The sequence below is a fragment of the Leptonotus elevatus genome, chromosome 16, assembly GCF_054856555.1.
Source record: "Leptonotus elevatus isolate MCC_2025b chromosome 16, RoL_Lele_1.0, whole genome shotgun sequence".
NCBI lineage: Eukaryota > Metazoa > Chordata > Actinopteri > Syngnathiformes > Syngnathidae > Leptonotus > Leptonotus elevatus.
Window position 1 is genome coordinate 5,823,173 of NC_141254.1, and position 23,202 is coordinate 5,846,374.

The window sequence follows — 23,202 nt, forward strand, 5'->3', positions numbered from 1 at the left end:
GGAAAATCTGGAGGAGATTAAGCCACTTGCGAACATGATGACAGACTACATAAATTATTAGAATTTGCCAAGTTTTGAATCAAACCAATGTCACTCACGCAACAACAAGATAAGTATTTTTAGTGATTATTTTTCCCTTACTTAAAGCAGCAAGATGTGCTTTTTGTGGCAGTCGGCACTTGCTGAAAGTTTATGGAAATAGTTCATGACAAGTTAACAACAACCACGTTGGGGCGAGAAATACAGTCCGAGAAAGTGAAACTTTAGATACAGAGCGACGCTTGCTGTCCCATCACACTTCATTTCCGTGCTAATGTGTTGCCATGTTTACTTTGGCAAATAATGTAAATAAAACACAAAACGTGCAAGAGGCGAGACCACAACAGTTTAGTAAATAGGCATCCGGTAGAGGAGGCGTAGTAACGAGCATGGTGAGTGACACACGAGACGAGTCGAGGTGTTCCTTCAAAGGAAACATTATCTTGCAACACTGGCTGAGTGGGAAATCTCGTTGTCCCGAAATGATGTCAGCTCGACGGGCCGTAAGCCTTGCTAAGCTGCTATCAAACTGATGCCTCTGAGGCTAACGTTAGCTTAGCCGCTGCTCAGCTAGTTAAAAATGGCTGCTTTCCTTTAGTTTTAAATCTCTTACCAGACAGAATAGATTGGAATGGCAATCCTCCAAGCTGGCCCCGTTTGGTACAAAACAAGAACTCATCCTTCTTCTTCACTCCGTGGTCCAACTCGCCATCATTTCACTTCCCGGGAAATAAAAGGGCAATGTTCAGATTTGTCTTTTCTGAGATGTTTAAGCTTAATCAGCGAGTAATAATTTCTGCAACATTTGGCTGGATGATAGTTCATTTAACAACCTTCCAATTGCAGTTCACCCGCCGGGGTTTAAAAGCGGATAAAATAGGTTATGTTGGTCTTCAGGGCGACATCTCAAAAGCATCCCAAGTTCAATCAATTTCCAGGAGGCAAAAATGTTCATAAAACAAAAAAAAGAAAAGGAGAGCAAAAGAAGCAACTCTCCCCCTCCCCCTTAGCCCTAAAAACGGTCTCAGCTTAAAATATAAAAAATATTCCGTCGCACTCCTCCGCGGCAAAATTCATTCTAAAAGCGAAATACATCCCCGTAAAAGCCGCTAAAAACGGCATCAGCCTCGATTCGAACAATGATTACGATCATGATTTCTGTCTCGGTTCCTGTTGGTTTCCATTTGAATTCATGGATTCCTTTCTTTAATGGCGGCCACAGGGACAATTCTGCCTTCCACAGCCGATTGGCTCATTCGTGGTCAAATATTTGTCAAGTTCGCGGCACTTCACCCTATTCGAATGACACGTTCTTACAACTTCCGGTAAAATAAATTTAGTTATAGATTCATTCCTTCATAGTGATTTGTGTTTTCAATCTAATTGTATAAAACAACACTTTTACATAACACCAACCATCCTTATCATATTTCATAATTTCAACATAAGCTTATTGATATAGCAGGCTGCTTCGAGGTGTCTAGCGTCGTTGTACGTTTTCTTTTGAAAGTCAGAATATGCGTCTGTTTTCTGACTCTGGCGAACTTCACACTGTCGTGGTCATGAGGGCTGTAACAACACAGCGCTGGTGTGTGTTGCTACTGGGCCGGCGCGAGTGGCGCTACTGAGCAACAGATTTCGATACTGAATATCAAATCCTATAAAGTTGCTCACTTTACACAGTGCACCACCTAGCGCATGTGATGTTGCATCTGCATTTGAAATTGTGCACCCGAGATGCCTCGATCAGTTCTTTGTTTTGTTTTCATTCATTTAAATCACTCAATCTGGTCTGATTTGACAAAGCTATCAATCTAATGGTAAAGACAGGGAAACTGCATGACTTGAGACAAACATAGGAGGTTTAGAACACAAAAACCCCGAAGTCAAAGTCAAGGTAAAATACATTACCTTGGTATTATCATCACCAACGCTTCTATATTTACAAATAGTGAAGGATGAGGTAAATAATGATTATTACTTAATAATCCGTGTGTCACGCTGCAGTGTTTACAAGTGGGATCTTGTAATTTCCCTCAAGATAACTCATCCATGTTTAAACTGTGATGCACAGCAGAAATCAATTCAGCTGCTCACTTTTTTCTTTTTTTGCCAAGCCCCTCATTATTTGACACAGTAAATTAGAATTTGTCTCTCATTTGTTTGCCACCAAGGGCAGCAATTATGCAAACACATTGTTTCTGGTAGCGATATTAGCTGGTTGAGTCACACGTTTCGCCGGGAGGAAAGCCATGATTGGAATGAAAAATAATTGCAGGTATCTCTGTCCAGTTGAGTTTGCATGACTAATGTGCGTACTGCATTGGGATTTTGTTTTATAGGCCATGAATACAAACAGTTATTGCAGCCAGTGCAATCTGTTCTAATTGTTTATTTTACCAACACAGAGAGCTATATCGCACTGTGGAATATAATTAATTAACTTTTAATAAAGCAAGCCAATTATGTACAAAATTCCCCAAATGGTTAAAACTAAAGTGTCATCCTGTCCTGTAACTAGATTTTATCATAACAAAATTCAGTCTGTTTATGGTGGAATCAGCAACACTTGAGCTAGGGGGTGAGTTTAGTGCTTTGCTCAAGGGCACCTCGACAAAAGTTGTCTTGAACAGAAAACACAGTGTTTGGCTAACGCTATAATTACTGCTTCATGGATGCTGTGCAATAACTATCTAAGTCATGCTCCAATGAACTAGCAGAGATAGCTAATACAGACTCTCTTTTTTCTTTTTTTTCTTTTATTGAATGTGAAAGCATGCTCAAATAGATTGGCCAAGTTGAAAAATTGCTGGTGAAGTAGAGTCAACATCGTGTGGAAGTCTGGAAAGTTAAGAGAACAACATGTCATAGAGCACAAGAGATTAGAGTCTTCCAAGTATTTGTTGAAAAAGATAAAATTTACGACTTGTTGATGATGATGATAATGACACCAACTAAATATATATTGCTTGTCCTGTGCCCCTTGAACTGATCATCTATCAGTCACAGATCTGACAGAGACCATGCACACCCACATTCAGTTTTTGCTCTGTGGTAGAACTAAGAAGCGAGAGTGTTAGGTAGAACCCATGAAAAGCATGCACATAAACTCACAAGCCACTATTACAAGCAAATAAAGTTCAACAACCACAAGGATCTACAAACATAGCAGCATGTACTGTTTGGGTATGAATAGAACTCATTTACTTGTTGTGAAACAAGCTCTCCATACAAAGATTTTTATGTTCTTAAAAAAACAAAAAAATTGAACAAACATTCAACTTAATTATGTGATGACTGAATGATACATTTTTCAAATGATCCCTCTTAAATATGCACCATAAATGATGCCATCATGAGTAGCCTACAATGCACAACGGGAACTTTGTGCTCTTATTGAGCAATCTCGGCGGCCCCACAATATCAGCTTTATGATCCCATCTGATCCTCGTTGAGGGATTGAGCAGCTTTCTCAAGCTTAAATCTCCCCGCAGGAAAGTGAATGGTAATCACTTACAGTGACTGTCATCTTTTATTTTCCCTCTATTTGATCTGAAAACAATTGTAGCCTGATACTATCTTGTATAAGACTGTTAAGCAGCCAGTTGTCTTTGCATAGGGAAAGAATATGTGTACCAGATTGCTATCAGGTCTGCTGATTGTTTTCTATCATTATCTCTACCTCTGTTATTTTATGCCATGGAGAAACGTTTTCTGTCCTAGCAGAACTGTTTGTCTAATATTGGACAAGACAAAACAAGATAGTTTAGAGTTGGCAACTGATTTCACATGCTCCGTGGCTGCTACCATTCTTCTATACATGCATGAGGTCAGAGTTGTGTGACAAACCCTGAGGAGACAGAACCACTGTCTCTTGTATTGTCCCTTAACTTAAAGTGGAAGTTAACCTTAAACATTTCTTGACAATAATATGTTATATGTGGCCTCACTATTCTAAACATGACATTCGGATTAAGATTACATTTGTGGAATATGAGTTATGAAGCAAAATCCAGCCGTTTAAAAAAAATAAAAATTTAGGGGGTGGCCATTTTGCCACTTGCTGTCGACGGAAGATGACATCACAGTTGCTCAGGGCTCAGGCAACGACCAATCACAGTTCACCAGATTTCTGAAGCTGCGCTGTGATTGGTTGTTACCTGAGACCTGAGCAACATTGATGTAATCTTCAATCGACAGCAAGTGGCAAAATGGCCGCCCCCTGAGATGGATAAAAACTGGTGGATTTTGCTGCTTAACTCATATTCCACTAACGCAATAAATAACATATTTAGACTTGTGGGGCTGCATAATATTATTGTAAAAAAATTGGGTTGACTTCCCCTTTATCAATCAAGTGAGCTAAATGTTTTGGAGCAAACAACTTGCATGCTTTGTTGTACATGTTAATATAGTTGCCATTAATGTCAATAATTTGGAATTTAAAGTTGTTTCAACTGAAATTACTGTACTAAAATTATGTTTTTTTACAGTGTAGTTTAGGTATCTGCAGTTGAGTTGAGCACACATCCACTCCAAGGTCTACAGGTCATTCGCATGACTTGTGTTTACAGTGGCTAAGTGGTAATATCCCATCCTTAGCCTCGATGGCTATACGAGCATCTTTGTTCAAATAAAACCCTCCACCTCCTCTTCCTCCCCTAAAATCCACATATATGTGTCGTTGACCTTTAAAATGAGGGAGTCGCTACCTCCTGACGAGAAACGCCTCTATCCGGATTTAAACAACAATATTGTTGACTTGCCATTCACAACCACATGCGTTAGAAGAAGCTAGTAAAAGCTTGCAAGAGTAAAGCAGAGGGCGACAACCTACTGGCTGTAGGATAAGCATGGCTAACTATGTTCGCGAAGTTGGGTCCTTTGAGCATCCAAAGCAGGAAGATGGTGGCGAAACAGGTCAGCCTCTTGTAATGATGTAGGCTACCTGATGTTTGATTGAGAATTAGGATTGTTGAATAAAGTTTGTTAAAAAAAAGAGGTGATGCCATTAAATATAATTACAGATTATATATATATATATATTAGAGCTGTCAAACGATAACATTTTAAAATCAGATTAATCACATCTTAGAATTTTTGATTAATCATGATTAATCGCTTAATAAAAATGCCTTTTTTATCTCAATTTTTTTCTCCGCCAAATTTGAAGAGCACCGGTTATGTGTTAATTCTTTTGACATTTAATGTTACGAGGACGTCTTCAACATTTTTTGATCCACTGCACACCCTCATCCTCCTCTTCTTCTAATCAGTTAATTACTTGCATAATTTAAATGGAGAAAAAAAATGACCCCGATATTTTGACATGAACAAATATTCTAAATGTGATACGCAAACATTCGTTAAATGCTTTCCTTAAATGCATGAAATTATGTTTATTGCTCAAACACAACCTGTGCTACCTTAAACGTAGCCATCCGCTGTCACGCTAAAGGCTAATCTCTGGTCAAAATTAATAGTGCGATTAATCTGCATTATTCAATGATTAATGCAATTATTATTTTTTGATTAATTAAACAATTAACGCTTTAACTTTGACAGCACTAATATATATATATATATATATATACATATGTTGATGTGATAGGACATGTTTTTATTATTTTTTGCATATTATTGAAATCATTGTTTTTTTAAATTAATTAGTTAATTAATTAATTAATTAAATTAGTTTACCACTAGATGGCGCTAATGATTACACACTATGTCTTTAAACATCTCAAGTTGATAAGTTTTGAACTAGGTCTGGGGCTTTTCGTATAGTGGTAGTTGTTAGGCTGGCTAACGTTAGCTAGCTGTGTGGGCTAGCGAGTTGATTACTACCGAGATGAAATGTAAACACTCGAAGATTGACTGCATGTACATGTAGATTCACTTATTCTTAAGGTACTTAATAGACGGCGGTTTTTGAAGTTTGGTTAGTGTCTAAAAAGCTTCCTCTGTCAAGTCACAGACAGTTGGCTTTTATTTGACCTCAAAACCATTTTCTGGCCACATTATAAAAGTTGATTCTGTGTCAGATGACACCTGTTAAAGTGCCCGAAAAGGCTGCTTTGTAACACGACCAGCTCACTACAATACGAGTCTCTTCAGTGGGACATCAAACGGTGTTGTTCAGAAGCAGTTAGGCCGAGAGCTGCTCTTTGTTCAATCACTTCTGCAGTTAAAGAGTGTGAAGTGCTTGTCAGCTCAGTTGGTGCAACAATGATTTGCCTCTCTATTCTGGAGGGGAGGTCTGGCGGTGGCGGAGGTTAGCGCCACGTTCCCTCCATAAATGGGACTAAGGGTTATAGTTGGTGAGGTTCTGCCCCTCCTGTACAAGGGAACATTCCAGTTACACAAATACGGGCAGTGCTGTGCCTTTGTTGCAGTGCTGACGAGACAAGCGAATGTCTGCAGGGCTGCTGCTTCAAGAAAAGACCAAAGTCTTGCATCCCTGCTGCTAAATGATCTGACACACTTTTTCCTGCTGCAGTCTTTTCTCAAGCCCTTGTTGTTAAGCTGTTGCCGCTCCTCTTCTTCTCTTTCACTATACCTCCTTCCTCCCTTCTCTCCTCCCACTTTTAAAACACATTGCAAACAGATGGAGAAAAGGGTGGCTGTAACATTTCCCCGCATTTCTTAGGCAGCCCTCTATCCTAAATATCCAGCATGGGATTAATACATTCAATATGAGGCAAAGGAAATGTGCACGGATGAAGAAGGCTGGGCACAAAGCTTCCCGAGACCTGAGAGAGAATAAATGAGATCATTGTCGGAATAACTTCCATCAAAAGCGGCAGTCAGCAAAAGCATAAAACTGGCCCACTGTCAGGATTCTGACCTGGGTGGCAGGCAACAACATGCCCAGCATTCCTCTGTGACACGATGCTTTGTCATCTTCTTCACAGCGGCACTGAGCCACGGGCCTGGTCCAGAAAGGCACAACATGCACTTTATTTACGAACCCCTTAGATTGTCTGCCTGTACGGTGTGTTTCTCATTGTGAAATCAGTTTTCCAGAAACACAATCATTAAAGCCACAGACTGGTGTCACGCAGCGAGCCACCTGTGCAATGAATTCCTTGCTTGCAGAATGATGTCGTTCACTCCGTACGGTTTTCCCAGCCATATGGACTCCCACACTCCTGTCGGCGCCACAAGCAGAGAGACATTCAGTTCCAAGTGAAAGAGAATAGATGCTGGCTGGTTAGGTGGGGGGTTGGTTTGCTGTTATGAGACAGAGAGCAATGGGGAAGTGAAGAGTTCAACTCAAGGGCGTGTTGAGAGGGAGGGGAAGGGTGGCTGAAGGGCTGTTGATGTCACGGAGCCCTTCGTACAACAGGGGCCGGCCACGTTTCCAATTAGAGCGACCTCGGCGCCTAATTGTTTAATTGAGGGCTGCATGGAGGATGGAGGATGCTCCAGGGCCCGCGTGTTCCCCTCTCCTCATAAAGCCGATCGACTTCCATCCACTTGTGGTCTGTTATTAGTACTTACCATTCTTTAAATAAGCTGGGGGGAAAATGCAAGATTTGCAGAATGAGGTAGAAGCTGAGCAATGAATGACTGGTGGATATCACCATCGTTGGATTTTTATTAACAAATCTTACTGTGAATGTTAAGTGAATGCACTAACAGCTTTTATTATTATTATTATTATTATTATTATTATTATTATTATTATTATTATTATTATTATTATTATTATTATTATTATTATTATTATTATTATTATTATAACGCCATCAGAACCAGCAAGACACTCTTTTAGGCTAAACGCAATTGTGGCACTGACTAGTGATTACTGAAATGTAATATTTGTTCCATGAAATTTGATTCATTCATTTACAACAGTCTATTCCAGGGGTGCCCAACCCACGCCACAACCACATCTCTGGTTTGGGAGTGCAGAGCACTTCTGTGACCCTAATCTCCGGGTCACCGACATAGCTCAGCACAGAAGAGTCAGGAAGTGAGGTAAACGGAAAAAGTGATCTACTTTTTTCTTTACAAATAAATAAATAAAGATTTACCGATAATAACACACACACACACACACACACATAAAACCTCTATGTGTTATCATGAGGGCCAGAGTGAAATATTTTTTTCCCATCCTCTGATTGGTTGGACAAAGCAAGCCAAGTTCGATGAGCAAAATACACCTGCTGTAGCAATTTGCACACATTAACGCATTTAATAATTTGCATCTCTTGTCCGTATACTGAATTGCAATAAATATTTGCATTACACAAGCTATTAAAAGTTAACACCTCGTTTATACTTTTTTATTAATGTAGTCCAGATTTAAAAGACAGATTTCAAGGGACAACGGCATTATTGGAGCACACAGAAGGTACTTGCTTCCAGCAAAGCTTCACCCGTGAATCATGGGTTCAGTGGGAATTGACAACCGAAGGCCCTGCCTCGAAGGCCGCTCCCCAGAATGCATTTCACCAGGCATTTGTTTGCAGCAGGTTGGCACATGAGGATTTTGCGGGCGATCCCGAGGACCAAGGATGGTACAATGTTATTTATTTAACTCTGTTGTGGAAAACTGGACCAGCTCTCTGCGTTGGCTGAAGGGTGCATAAGAGTTTGCCCAACCAGTCCATATGTGCTTTGTTGACTTGGAAAAGGCATTTGGCTGAGTTTTCCGATATAAAGTCAATTTGCTGCCAAATATGCAATATGGACCGGATCCAGATGATATAACAAGCTTCTGACCCTGCATGGGTATAGTACATTTAATATGGATTGAATAAAATTGGATAGGATGAAATTCATTCATAAAATAAATTCCCAGGTTCATAAAACACAAACAAATGCATACTAATTGAAACATTGAAGTCATTATAAATAAAGGAGGCCAATCAATATCCGGTACATTTTGAGATTCACGCACAAAAATTCAGTAATATATCAAGCTCCATTATCATTAATTAAGTGTAAATATTGTCATTAATTTCACTAGAAGAAAGCAGACAAAAAGAAATGTAACATTTAGAGGAGAGTTCATTTGAACATACAAGTCAATAAGCTGAGTTGCCTCCCAGGCCTCTGTAAAGTGACTCATCCAGTCAGACAGAGTGTAAAAAGTGATCAACAGATGCAGTAAAGGTTAACTACTAAAACTGCTGTGGGTGTAAGAAGTAGCATAAAAAGGGCTGTTCGTCATTAACACTGGATAAAACTGTGATGAATATTGCAGTGTACATCAATGCATGCAATTATGTTGTTTATGTCATTGTGAACTATTATATACATGACATTACAGCTCTCATTTGTACGCCAAAAAGGTTGTGTCATACGCGATGTCTGCTGCCAAGAAGACGTTCACCTTTACTGCTGCCAGAAATGATATTGCTCAGTGTTTGTACTTGCAAATGCATGTGATTGCAAAAGCACGTGCCTTCATGTGTGTTTGAAGACATTATTCACAGTGCAATATGCCATAACACTTTCAACATGCTCGTACTGACACTGCAATGTGAACACTTGCTCAGCGCTCATGTATAATGCATATCCACGTCTGTGTCTTCCGTTCGCTGTAGTGTCTTGTTCAGATGAGCAACACAGCCGTGGGTGACCAACTTGCAGCATTCCCAAGCAGCACTGAATGATATTTGCATAACTCTGATGACGATTTATGTGCTTAATGTCCACGCTAGCAAAGCAATTGTTATTGCATTTATTAATTTTTTGCAAATGTTAAAATCTGTTAAGACTGGTGAAAGCGGGGAACCGTAAAACCAAGAGCAGACAAGACCAAAGTAGAGCAATTCAACACTTGAATGTTAGAAACCAATTAAAACATTACTTAAAAAATAATAATACAATTAATTAATTAATTAATTATAATTAATTAATTAATTAAAATGTCTTCACCATGACAACAAAAGGTCACAAAAGTGAGTACACCCCTCACATTTATGCAGATTTTTATTTCTATCTTTTCTTGAATAAATGTCACTTTGACACAATGAAAAGTAGTCAGTATACAGCTTATAAAACAGTGTAAATGTATTGTTCCTTCAAAATAAAAATATAGCCATTAAAACTAATTTGTTCCCCAAAAGGTATAAAAACGTTCTATTTGAATTACCACGGTCCCAAAGACATATTTATACGTTTTGTTGTTGTTTTTATGCTTGAGCATACAGAAGGCTTTGATGCAGCCTCTGTACTGAAGGGAACACTTGAAGCTATGGTAGTTATTACTAAAACGGCAAGCAGGTGGCAGCAGAGTATAAGAGATCAACCAGGGCCATGTTAAAACAAGCTGTTTTCCGCACAGGTTTAAACAGATTTGTGAATAATGATTAAACTTTACCTAACTAACTAATACCTTAACTAAACCAGATTCTAATGCTAATTGCTACAAAATGGAAACAGATTGAAATATACTTTTTTTTTTCCTGATGAAAGAAGAGACTCTAATCTTTTCTTTTGGTAGGTTCCATGTTTTTTATAGCAATAGAACACAATATTCTGTGGTCCTTGTAAAATCAATCAAAATCCAGTAAAACAGCCGGGAGCGAAGGAGGTTGCTTCAGGGAAAATGGCTGGAAGTGAATGAGTTAATTGCTTAATCCCTGGCAACAAAGGTGAGTACACCCCTAAGTGAAAATATCATACATTTCATACTCACTTTTTGTTGGAATATTTGTTGTACACGTGGCAATAAAAGTGAGTACAATAAATGTGAAACTTTCACCTATGGGTCTACTCACGTTTGTTGCCACATTTGTTGTACACATTTGTCTCTGTGTGATGGTGCCTGTCCAGCACGATCAGCTTTATTTTTCCCCTCGTGTTTTGTCACTTTTTATCAACCAGGCTAACTCAATGCCGAAGTATGATTGATGATGTGTTGAGTTTACATCTTCTCTCCATGCTTGTGTGGATTTAGGTAATCCAGTTCCTCACACATTCCAAAAAACATACATGTTGGGCTCACATCTAGTGTAAAGTGCAGTCTAACTTTCGGTATTTTGCTTGACTAGTGCAGACAGAATAGTGTGTTTTGTGTCATTATATGCCGTTGTGGGATGGAACGTCTTCCAAATTCACAAAAACGCTAAACTAGACTTGCCCCGGCACGAAAATGGCGATTCACCCGTTTTTACATCGTCTAATTCCTGTCACCAAGTTGGATAACGCACCGGGGATGCGGCTACTGTGCCTGCTAGAACGCCTAGCAAGGTTCCAAAAACTGTATACTTTTGCCTTGGCACGAAAATGCTGATTCGGCTGTTTTTAATGAAAATAGAGCCAGTTAGTTTTAATTAATTGTTCAAAGGTGTGAATGGTTGTTTGCAAATGTATGTGCCTGGCAACAGGCTGGCAATCAATCGAAGGTGTACTTCGCCTCTTGCCCAAAATCAGCTAGCAATAACATTATTGGGTTATTAATAGTTTAGGATTTTTCATGATAGTTAGATTTTAAGTAATTTTGACTATTTTTTTTAAAAATTCAGTTAGTTTTTTTTAAACAAGTTTGTTAGTATTTATTATTATAATTTTTTTTTAAATGTTCCATTGCAGTTTAGGTTTTACTAGTTTTAGTATTATGGGTAGTTTATTTTATTTATATATATATATATATATATATATATATATATATATATATATATATATATATATATATATATATATATATATATATATATATATATATATCTATATATATATATATGTTTACATTTAATATATACTTTAAATATATATTTGTCAAGTGCAACATAGAAATTCTCAAATAACGCTTTGACCTTTCTTCTGCATGGATGTGCAGCAATTCTGAAAAAAAAAATATTAATAATTTCAACTTTAGTTATTTCGTTTTTGTTGACTACAACAACCTTATTACATTACAAAGCCTGGAAAGTAATTTGTAAAAGATCCCTCCCTCCTTTATCACCACTATAGATTTCCCCCAATCAAAATATTGTGAAGACAAAAACTCTTATTCTGATATAATAGATGGTCGGTGACGGTTTTTGCTGCAGTCTCACACTGAGAAACGATTCACATCTCCAGTACAGTATCATCCACTCTAACTGTTTCGGTGATTGTAGTAGGACAAATCAAGCCCTTTCATTGTATTCCTGCACCTCAACCTGCTATCCGCCCACGCATGCAAACACATCACACATGCACGTACTGCTCTCTCTGATTCATGGGGGAGAGAGATGACTGCTCTGAAAGACAGTTTGCATATTCAACTCTCTCTATCCATGTGGAAAATGCATAGACGTACAGTATTTTCCATAACAAACACAGAATGCGTAGAGCAAGAGCTGGCGCCTCATGTCCAGAGTCAGGAATCTGTGTGCATGCAAGAATCCAGAGTCCTCCCACTCCACTCCCTCATTTAAATATGCAAATTAGTATACGCAGGGAATGATGACTCAAATAATGAGATTTTTTGGTACACTATCTTTTGGAGTCAGTAAAAAAACGAAACACAAGTGAGTGGGAGTGTGTGTGCCTCTCAAACACTCACACTTCTCTCATTAGTTAATTTACACATGCCTTTTATCCACTCATCCAATTACTTTTACCTGCACGTGGTAATTGTTCATCTGAGTATCTCTTATGTGCACGTCACACTGGGAAATGTTCTTTTTCACTTTAACGGTCTCCCAGTAATGCTATTGCAATCATAGATAATTAAAATGTTGTGTTTATACTAAAATAATAATAACAATAACAATAATAATTATTATAGAATGAATGTTGTGTCAAATATTTGTCATAGTATCTCACAAAAGTGAGTACACTCCTCACATTTCTGCAGATATTCATCTTTTCACGGGACACAACTGAAGAAAAGACACTTTGACACAACGAAAACTTGTCAGTCATCTACCGCTTATCCGGGGTCGTGTCGCGGGGGCAGCAGCTTTAGCAGGGAAGCCCAGACTTCCCTCTCCCCAGCCACTTCAACCAGCTCCTCCGACGGGATCCCAAGGCGTTCCCAGGCCAGCCGAGAGACGTAGTCTCTCCAGCGTGTCCTGAGTCGTCCCCGGGGCCTCCCGCCGGTGTGACATGCTCGGAACATCTCTCCAGGGAGGCGTCCAGGAGGCATCCGAACCAGATGCCTGAGCCACCTCAACTGGTTCCTCTCAACGCGGAGGAGTAGTGGCTCGGCACTGAGTCCCTCCCGGATGACCGAGCCCGGACACCCTGTGGAGGAAACTCATTTCGGCCGCTTGTATCCGGGATCTTTTTCTTTCGGTCACGACCCACAGCTCACGACCATAGGTGAGGGCAGGAACGTAGATCGACCGGTAAATCAAGAGCTTTGCCTTTCGGCTCAGCTCCTTCTTCACCACAACGGACCGATACAGCGTCCGCATCACTGCAGACGCTGCACCGATCCGCCTGTCGATCTCCCGCTCCAACCTACCCTCACTCGTGAACGAGACCCCAAGATACTTGAACTCCTCCACTTGGGGCAGGAGCCGATACATCTTAAATGCAAATTTTTGTTCCCTCAAAATAACTCTAAATACAGTCATTAATAGCTAAACGTTTGGCAACAAAAAGTGAGTACACACCTGCGTGAAATGTCCAAATTCTGCACATTTAGGCCCCGTCCACACAAAAGCCAGTTTCAATGTATCCTCATAAGTTTCTTACCGTTTAAGCCGTTCGTCCACATTTCAGAGCTTGAAACTGATCACTTTTGAAACCGGGCTCCAGAGTGAAAAGATTTACATTCGAATTAGCAAAAATTTAGCCCAAAAATCACCCCAAAAATTTTTACACTTGGATGGTGGATTTTGAAGCGTATCAAAAAAAGTATAATGCTAATTTTGACTATGGAAACAGGTATCGCGAATAAACGCTGACGAGAAATAATTGAATGAAAACCCCAATATTGTCCCTCCTCGGTGTCATGTGACTCGTTAGTGTTACAAGGTCTGAGATGTGAATAGGGAGCAGGTGTGTTCAATTTAGTATTACAGCTCTCACACCCTCTCATATGGGGTAGATGCCACAGACTTCCGACTTCCGGGTTTCACACATCAGCGTTGTTTCCGACCACTGATGGCCGCGTTCCAGCACTCGCACCCCCACCCCTGCTCTCCCCAACCTTCGGACAACTGAGACAGACACATTACACTGGCTTGAGTCTTGTCTTTTTTTTCCCCTTCCCCTTCCTCGTATCGTCTCTTCTTATCGAAGATCTCGGGGTGCTTTTAAGGGTGGCCTTTCCGTCCTGTCTCCCTCCATTTTTTTTTCAAATTATTATTTTTAATTTTTTTATTTTTTTTTCATCAGAGTTTCCTTCCACTTGAATTCGACCTTCCCCAAAATTATGTCATCTTCCACAGAATAGACTTTTGTCTTCAAGGTCATGAAAAAAAACCACACAAGAGAATTGGGCATTTCATGCAAGTCAACTTGCATTTTATCTCTGTTGCGTGCCACTGCCGGTGGGGGAATTAATGTCTGCGCCCCCGCTATCAAGAATTGCTCTGTGTATTGTGGCTAAAAGTGATGCATGCCCCTACAGAAATATGTTTATTCAAGTCTGCAGTCCGTGTGATAATTTCAAGTGCCTAAAGTTGACTTTGCATTTGACGAGCAGAGATATAGTCACTGTAAACAAAACTGTACTGACAAATTTAGGCGAATATGGTATTCAATTGTTACTTACACTTATCAATGCTTGGTTGATAGCGACAAGCAAAAGGTTAGTGAGATTGGTCAGTAATTTGTAGAAATGACACCCACTCGTGGGGACTGAGCAACAGCATACTTTAAAATAAATAAATAAATAAATAAATGTGCCAAATTGTGACATACAAGGTGTCCGCCAAGACTTATAAGTGGGCAATCTCACGCTGCAAGGAATACTGCAGCTATGGGCATAAAAAGGGAGAAACTCGTGAAAAGCATCCTACTCTGACCTTTACTCTATTGAGAACCTTTGGAGCATCCTCAAGCAAAAGATCTATGAGGATGGGAGACAGTTATAAAAAAAAATCTATGAAGGTGAGAGTCATAGGGCTGGGTATCGAGTTTAATTTCCTGAATCCTTTCAATTTCGAATCACAAGAATTCAGTTCGATCCAATTACGATTTTTCCCGATTTGATCCACTTCAATCCAATATTAGAATATGCAACATCAAATTTTCCTAAATATCAAGGACATGATAAAAACTCCACAAACTTTACGTTCCAAATAAAACTTCGCAGAGGCAGTAACTGGTTAAATGATTGAGTTTGTTAATGAAAGTAAAACATGTTATAATCCCTTATGTGTTACACAAAAGTTGACATCAGTAAGGATGAGATGAAAATATTTTCATAATTCTAATTCAATAACTGTTCATATAAATTACCGATAAAATGATTCTGAATTGTCTTTAAGTCGAGTAATGGTAGGTGGATTGATCCAAATATTGATATTATCGATACCAAGTCAGTATCGATATCTGATCGATACTGGTGCTATAATGTCGATCTAGTAGTTTAGTTTTCAGTTTGGCTCTTTTTGTGTTGCATGATATTCTTTAACATCTTGTTTATTTAGGTAGAAAAAGAAGTGATGAAGGCAGATTTTTTAGTTTTGTTTTTGTAGTTTCTGAACAGTATATGATTAGGTATTTGTTTACATTTATTTTCCTATGATCACTTTGTACACTTTGTTTACGAAAGTAAACATTTTTTTTTTATTATGGTGGTAATGTTTTTTGGGGGAAGTATTTGATCAATAAACATATGCATATGCTTTGTTTAGAAATAGGGTGTGAATAAGAAATTCGATGATAAAGCTACCTTAATTTATAAAAATAATTCTATACCATAATTTTCAAAGAGTATCAATCAATCGGTGATACTGGCCCTGTATTTACTTGTATCGGATCAGGTCTTTCATAAATGTAAGAAGAAATACTTTTAAATTTGTATAAACAGTACATTTCAAGGAAACAGTAAGATACCCCCCCCCCCCAATGACCTATTTCTTATGAATTTATGGGAATAAGAGATATTAAAATAATAATTTATGAATCGATATCAGTCTCGAAAAGGAAAATCGATTCGATATCGATTATTAGATTTTTTTTAAACCCAGCCCTAGAGAGTCAGTCCAAATCAAAATAAGTTATTTTCAAAAAAAGAAATTTAAGCAAAACATTTTTTGGGGGGGTTTCCGAGGGAAATGAATGCTAGAAACTCATGTGCTAAGACATAGCATATTTGATTAGCTGTTACATCTGCTACGTAGCAACACCGTTCACATATGATTCTAATTTCAGCAACGATCCATGAATCTGCCTAGACAATAAAGGCGGCAACTTTTTAATGTGGAATATCCTGTGCCTATTTCAGTGTCAGTCATTGAATCATGCTTAAGCCTCATCCCTGCGCGCGCGCTGAAACATTTGCCTGTGTTTGTACCAGTGGCGTAACACCATGCTGAGAGGCCCCAATGCAAATGTTTATTTATTTTTTTTTGCGATGGAGCTAGCTGCCGGCACATTAGATTTTGCTAATGGCCTGGACTCAAACCACGCCTATCACATCTCTTCCAATAGCTTTAACGTCATGTTTTTTTTTTGTCTTTTCTTTTTTGCGTGCTGCTTTTATTATTTTATTTTTTTTAAGTCACGAGCTACCACTTTTTTTTCAACTCGCATCACGTCGAGACTCATCGTGTCGTGAACTCAGGTGATTAAATGATCATTTCCTTTTTTTATTAATTTTTATTTTTAAGAGTAATGATGATGACATGTCAAATCGGTAAAATTACAGAATGAACAATACTGAGCTCTTTAAAAAAAAATAAAAAAAATAAAAAGATCATTTCCGATATCGTATTTACAAAATAACTCTGGCCGTTTATTTCCCCGTTTTTGTTCTTTCTTTCTTTCTTTCTTTCTTTCTTTCTTTCTTTCTTTCTTTCTTTCTTTCTTTCTTTCTTTCTTTCTTTCTTTCTTTCTTTCTTTCTTTCTTTCTTTCTTTCTTTCTTTCTTTCTTTCTTTCTTTCTTTCTCCTTCTGTCATGGGCCGCTGTGCCGTCTCTGGGCCCCGGTGCGACGTACCGGCTGCATCGGCGATATTTACGCCACTGGTTTGTACTAACTAAGCTTTTGTGTCAGGCCCTCAAAATGTCAAGGCCAAATTAGATTTACAAAGTGCCTTTATTTGCTTATTCGCCCTTCACCAACTGATTAGTCTCTCATGGCCGGCGGGTTTCATGCCAGGCTCATAGCATTTCAATTCAGAACACATCTTTATCCTGGAGCCAAATAAGTGTCTGCCTCCGGTTGAAGTTTCAGCCCACTGTGCACGGCCGATGGGTGCTCGGGAGGAGGAGGTGCCTGGGGACTGGGGGGGGGGGGGGGGGGGGGGCATTGCATGCTCACTGATGATGATGAAGAACGATGAAGATGACAATGAGGCATCACCTCGGGGTGGGGAAAGGTCTTCCGGTTTTGTCAGCAATGAAATGAAAGCAGACAGAATGGTCAGTGCAGAAGGCTTGCTTCCTTTTCTCCATTTTCCACTCAACAATGCGAGCAGCATGAGCAGCACTTGTGAACTGAAAGAGGCTATTTGTAAGAGGGAAATACCCATTTACCAACGCATCTTAATGACAGTTGACAAATGAGGTTCAAGCTGGACGGGGTAATCCCTTGTTCATAAATCAAGGCAAAGTGCAAACAGGGGTGAATAGAGGGTAGATCGGTTTAGTCACTGCTCCAGAACCAACCTAAATAGTGCCAATTGAGCAAGCAATCTAGATTCTGCCTGTAAAAGCAATTCCGTGCGGTTAAGACCGTCAAATTATTTATTTAAAACACCTTTCTGTCAGTTATTCATTTTCTATAGGAATGGTCCTCAATAGGGTTGCTGGTCAGCTGGCTTGGGGTGAAAAGTGCACTTTTACACCGAATTTTGAATCAATGACTTCATTGGACGAGCAACTTTCTAACTTTGTGGAGCATTTTATTTTATTTTTGTTAGGTTCATCCGAGGTAAATGAAGCAAGGGATTTATTAAAGGTCATATTAAAGCACGCGTGCGCCACCAGTGCCCAGATGAGTACGAAGAGCCCTGACTTTTTTACTCTGACTGCACCTATCAGGTTTTATCTTCCCTTTATAGTGGAGTGTGCGGACCCTCCCCACTCCAGTTTATTTGGGAAGGGGAGGGGTGGAGTGGTGGAGGGTGACGTCATGCGCGTTCCCGCACGCGCACCACGAACGAGCCTGACACAGATGTTGCAGTTACGCTTCGGGCCAGAGGTGGCAGTCGCGAGCCAAACTGCACAAAGATCCTTTAAACAAAGATATTACAATCTAATGAATGAACATTTGGTTTACTTTTTCTATAGAATCTACGTTTTTTATTTCTTAAATTCACATTGTGTATAGTTTCTTGTCTTTAAGCGAAGCTATTTTTTCTTTTTTTTAATCTGCTGGAATGTCATTTGGAGAACATTTATTATGCAGACCTCAAAAGTCGAACTCAGAAGTCTCTTGTGTGAAAACAAACAAATACTATTACTGATAAATTCATACTATATTAATATACTTATATTCCATTCCTCCTGACTGATGTAATGGAGATTAATTCATTTCTGGTTCCGGTTTAGTTCAAGTGAATCAGATTTTTGTCTCTCTCCTGATTGCCTGCTATTTTGTTGGTCAAAGTTGGGTGTTCTCCACCTTAACTCATCCACCGCCATGGACGGCTATAGACGTCAAAAATTATTTTAAATTATTTCTATTAGTTTAACATTTTTCCCCACTTTTGTTAACAAGAGTATGAAAACCTAGAATTTTTTTTATTGTACATTTAGAACAGATATAAAGTGTATGATTAATTGTGAGTTAACTAGGGAAGTCATGCGATTAATTATGATTACAAATTGTAATCACCTGGCGCCCCCAAATTTTTTATAGTGTTTTCTTTTTTTTATTATTCATTCACTGCCATTGATGGCTATAAACGTCAAAACTATATTTAAAATATTTCTATTAGTTAAACTTTTTTTTCCCACTTTTGTTAATAAAAGTATGAAAACCTAGAATTTTTTATCGTTCATTTAGAACAGATATAAAATTTGTGATTAATCTTGAGTTAACTAGTGAAGTCATGCGATTAATTACAATTAAAAAAATTTAACCGCCTGTCGCCCCTAATTTTTAATAATTTAAATTAGCTTAGCATTTAGCTTCTCTCGTATGACACTTGTCAGCAATGTAGCTTATTTGCCGCCACACAGGCGATGATTAGTGACTTAGCAGTGACTCCACAATGTGTTTAGTCACGCTAACAGCCAGCCGAAGCTGTTGCTAGCTAACTGCTTCTGCCTTAGTAGCACGAGCTTCCCTCAACCTCCGAAGCTTGTTGGGATCGTATTCTTCGACTGTCTTATGGCAGTTGTCTCGACGTTTGATTTTCAGTTTACTATTCGATGGGTATTTCTGAGCCGCAAAATGCTAATTTTGACCCGCAAACTGCTAAGTGAATTCACTTATTTTGCGCCTTATGTGAGTTAGAGAGTGAATTAAAGTGATAGTGCCACAGATTTACTTGCAATGTCGTTGTACTGTAATCACATTTATGACTTCCCGACTCATGTTTACGTTATATTTGTTTGGTAGAATTTTAAGAAATGATCGTAGTGAATACTTTAAAGACTGCAAGTTAATAAGTTATCAGTTAATTACTCTAGCTGAAGTAGATAAAGTGTCTTTTAAATTAATTCATGGTTCATTTGCCTTTATGTTTGCCATGTCTAGTAACTTATGTTAAGTTCTTATAGTTTTTAATCCTGTCTTTCTTGTAGTCGTGCTAGCTTTTATTTTGTAGTTATGGTTTCCTCATGTGTCAGAATGTTTACCTCCTGCCCTTGTTTCCTCCACCTATGACCCTTTCCCTGTGTATCCTGTGTCCTGCCCAGCTCTAAGCCAGATTTCGTTGTTTTTCGTCTAATTACTGAAATTATTTTTTTCCTCCAGCTGTTGCTGTGAATTTATGTTGCTACTTTTTCTTAGTCTTTTAGTCTACTTTCAGATTCCTGTTGATTACTCAATAAATCTGAATCGTGCATTTGGGTCCCTTGTGCATCTAACCAGGATGCACAAAGGACCCAAACCATAACTACAAAATAAAAGCAGTCACGACTACAAGAAAGACAGGACTAAAAACTAAGAACTTAACATAAGCGATGAGACACGACAATTAGGGCTGGGTTTGAAAAAAATCGATATATCAATATCGAATCGATATTCCTTTTCAAAGTCCAATATCGATTCATAAAACCATGAATCGATACTTTTAAATATGGCTACCAAATGCAAATGTGCCTTTCCGTTATTCAGAGTTCCCCAAGAGGAGCCCAGTGTTTTTATCACTTTATTTACATAGTGCTGTGGTTATAATCGATTTCAATATTATTTTTTGATCAGGTCATGTTCAATAAAACATACATGATTGATGTAACTGCATTGAATTCCACTTTAAATATAAATATTCATATATATTTCATACTAATGCACCAAGTAAGAGCAAGAAGTTTATATTTGCAGCATTGATACTTCTGAGAATTTCTTTCATATAAAAGTAAAATTGGTAATGCGTGAAATCGTGAATCGAATAGAATCGATTTGGGAAATCTGAATCGATACCCAGCAAAAGATAGAGATACAATTATTGCTGTTTTTGTTTATAAAAAAAAAAGCATGGAAAAAGGACTTAAGCTCCAATTCATGTTCACATTAATAGCTCCAGACAGTGTTGAGTCTTCACTTGATCAAACATGCAAACTCCACACAGGAAGGCCTGAGCCAAGATTCGAAACCAGAACCTCTCGACTGTGAGGCAGACATGCAAACCACTAGTGAAACATGCTGCCTTAAACATTTTAATGGATGAATTACTGCTTAGCATTGAGTAATGTAATGAAAAGCTAATACAAAATGTATTATCATTATGCTACTCGATGCTTTTGCACATTTATTCTCTAAGCGCACCCTTTTGACTGTTCCCTTGCCCTCATACCCCGAGCTGTGTTGAATGAGACTGATGCTCTTTCCTGCACTTTTCATTTGCCAAGGAGCTTGGCACAGGAATAATTACCTGTCTCTATGATCAATTACCTGATTACTCACCAGAGACACACAAGACGTCTGAAGAGTGCAGCCGCGTCTTGTGCCGTGGAGCGTGCACGCACACGAGCACTCCCCGCACTGTACGACATGAGGTCATGAGAAGACAAACATGTATACATACATAAATATACCGAGATAGCACTCTGTGTCTTGCAAATCAATGCAGACAAAATCGAACACGCGCGCGCACACTCAAGCAGAGTCAAGGACACCCTGACTGCTGGGCCGCTGAAAAACACAAAGATCATTAAGAACAATCCCTGACCTACATCACTGCAACAAAGTCTCCCTTTGCAGGGCAAAATCATTTAAATTGCCCTGCTAAGATGATAAATGTCACCGTGAGGAGAATGCATGAGGAGAAAATAAGCTTTGAACAAGAAGTACAGGACATCGTTCCGCGATGTCCAAAGCGTGTCCCTGAATGAACAGATGACATCATCGTGCAGCGTGCGTCTTAATGTAATACAAATTGCAGAGCCACATATAGGAATTCAAAACACATTGGGGTGTGCCTTAAAAATGAAGTTTGTATTTTTTAGGGGGGGACCTTCCAAAAATGCTCCAAATTGTTTTTTATGGTAGTACTATATAGCAAAATGGTCAGTGTTGAATTTCCAGCGTTCAATGAAATACGCAGTAAGCAGTGATGCCATGTCATCAGTCGTCAAAATGTAAAGTGCTTTGAGGGGTTTTACTTACATTTTTAACACTGACACTAGTGCAAAACACTCCTAAGTGTTTAACTCATTCACTCCCAGCCTTTTTCATTGACGCAACCCCCTTCGCTCCTGGCTGTTTTACTGGATTTTGACTGATTTTGCAAGAATATTGTGTTCTATTGCTATAAAAACATGGAACCTACCAAAAGAAAGATTAGAGTCTCTTCTTTCATCGGGAAATAAAGTTTTCGTTTCCGTTTTGTAGCAATTAACATTAGAATATAGCTAAGTTTGATCATTATTCGCAAATCTGTTTAAACCACTGGGGGAAAGAGCCTTTTTGCAACATGGCCCTGGTTGATCTCTTATACTCTTTTGCCACCTGCTGGCCGTTTTTGTAATAACTACCATTGCTTTAAGCGACCTCTTCAGTTCAGAGGCTGCATCAAAGCCTTCTGTATGCTCTAGCATAAAAAACATATAAATACGTTTTTGGGACCATGGCAATATTTACTAGAATACTAGAACGTTTTAATATGTTTTTGGGAGTAAATTAGTTAAACACCAGAGTTAAGTATCGTTTGGCAGAATTAAATGACACTAGTGTAGAGTACTTTCAACACTATGTTTACCATTGTATTTTTAACACTACACAGAGTTGGACTAACACTGGTTAAGTGTGAAAAAAGTAACACTTTGTGTCACAAGTGTCAGATTTACACTCAATGGTGTGGACACATAACACTTTTCTAGTGTTGGATTTAACACTCTCAGTGTTAATCTAACTGGCGATTTTGATGTTACAGCGGGGCATGCTTACAATTGTTTACATAGAGAAAAATGTATTGACTTTATTTGTACAATACTGTAATTATGAATGTTCGATACCAATTCTTTTCAGATCGATACCAGTATGAATATTCACTCTTTCAGTACTCACCAGATACCAAGCATCCATACTTATAGTACTTTTGATAAATACAATTTCATTTAACGCAATGACAAAAGCATATATTAAAACGTGACCTTTGTTTGCTCCTCCGTGAGTCATCACCTTATCGTGGTGGAGGGGTTTGCGTGTCCCAATGAACCTGGGAGCTATGTTGTCCGGGGCTTCATGCCCCTGGTAGGGCCACCCATGGCAAACAGGTCCTAGGTGAGGGACCAGACAAAGCATGGCTCGAAGGACCCCAATGATGCATACAAACTTTGGATTTTCGTTTCCCTTGCCCAGACGCGGGTCACCGGGGCCCCCCTCTGGAGCTAGGCCTGGAGGTGGGGCTCGAAGGCGAGCGTCTGGTGGCCGGGCCTACACCCATGGGGCCCGGCCGGGCACAGCCCGAAAAGGCAACGTG

At 39.0% G+C, this 23,202-nt stretch overlaps 1 protein-coding gene across 1 annotated transcript in view; it reads right to left on the reverse strand.

Moving 5' to 3' along the window:
* The window catches only part of med13a (mediator complex subunit 13a), a 99,716-nt gene extending 98,440 nt beyond the window's left edge, over positions 1 to 1,276 (reverse strand). The window contains exons 1-2 of the mRNA XM_086098673.1: positions 873 to 1,276; positions 653 to 758 (exon numbers count right to left, since the gene is read on the reverse strand). Coding sequence (XP_085954799.1) covers positions 653 to 718 — 66 coding nt within the window. The 5' untranslated portion in view covers positions 719 to 758; positions 873 to 1,276. The remainder of the gene's footprint in view (positions 1 to 652; positions 759 to 872) is intronic.
* Positions 1,277 to 23,202: the final 21,926 nt, after the last annotated feature.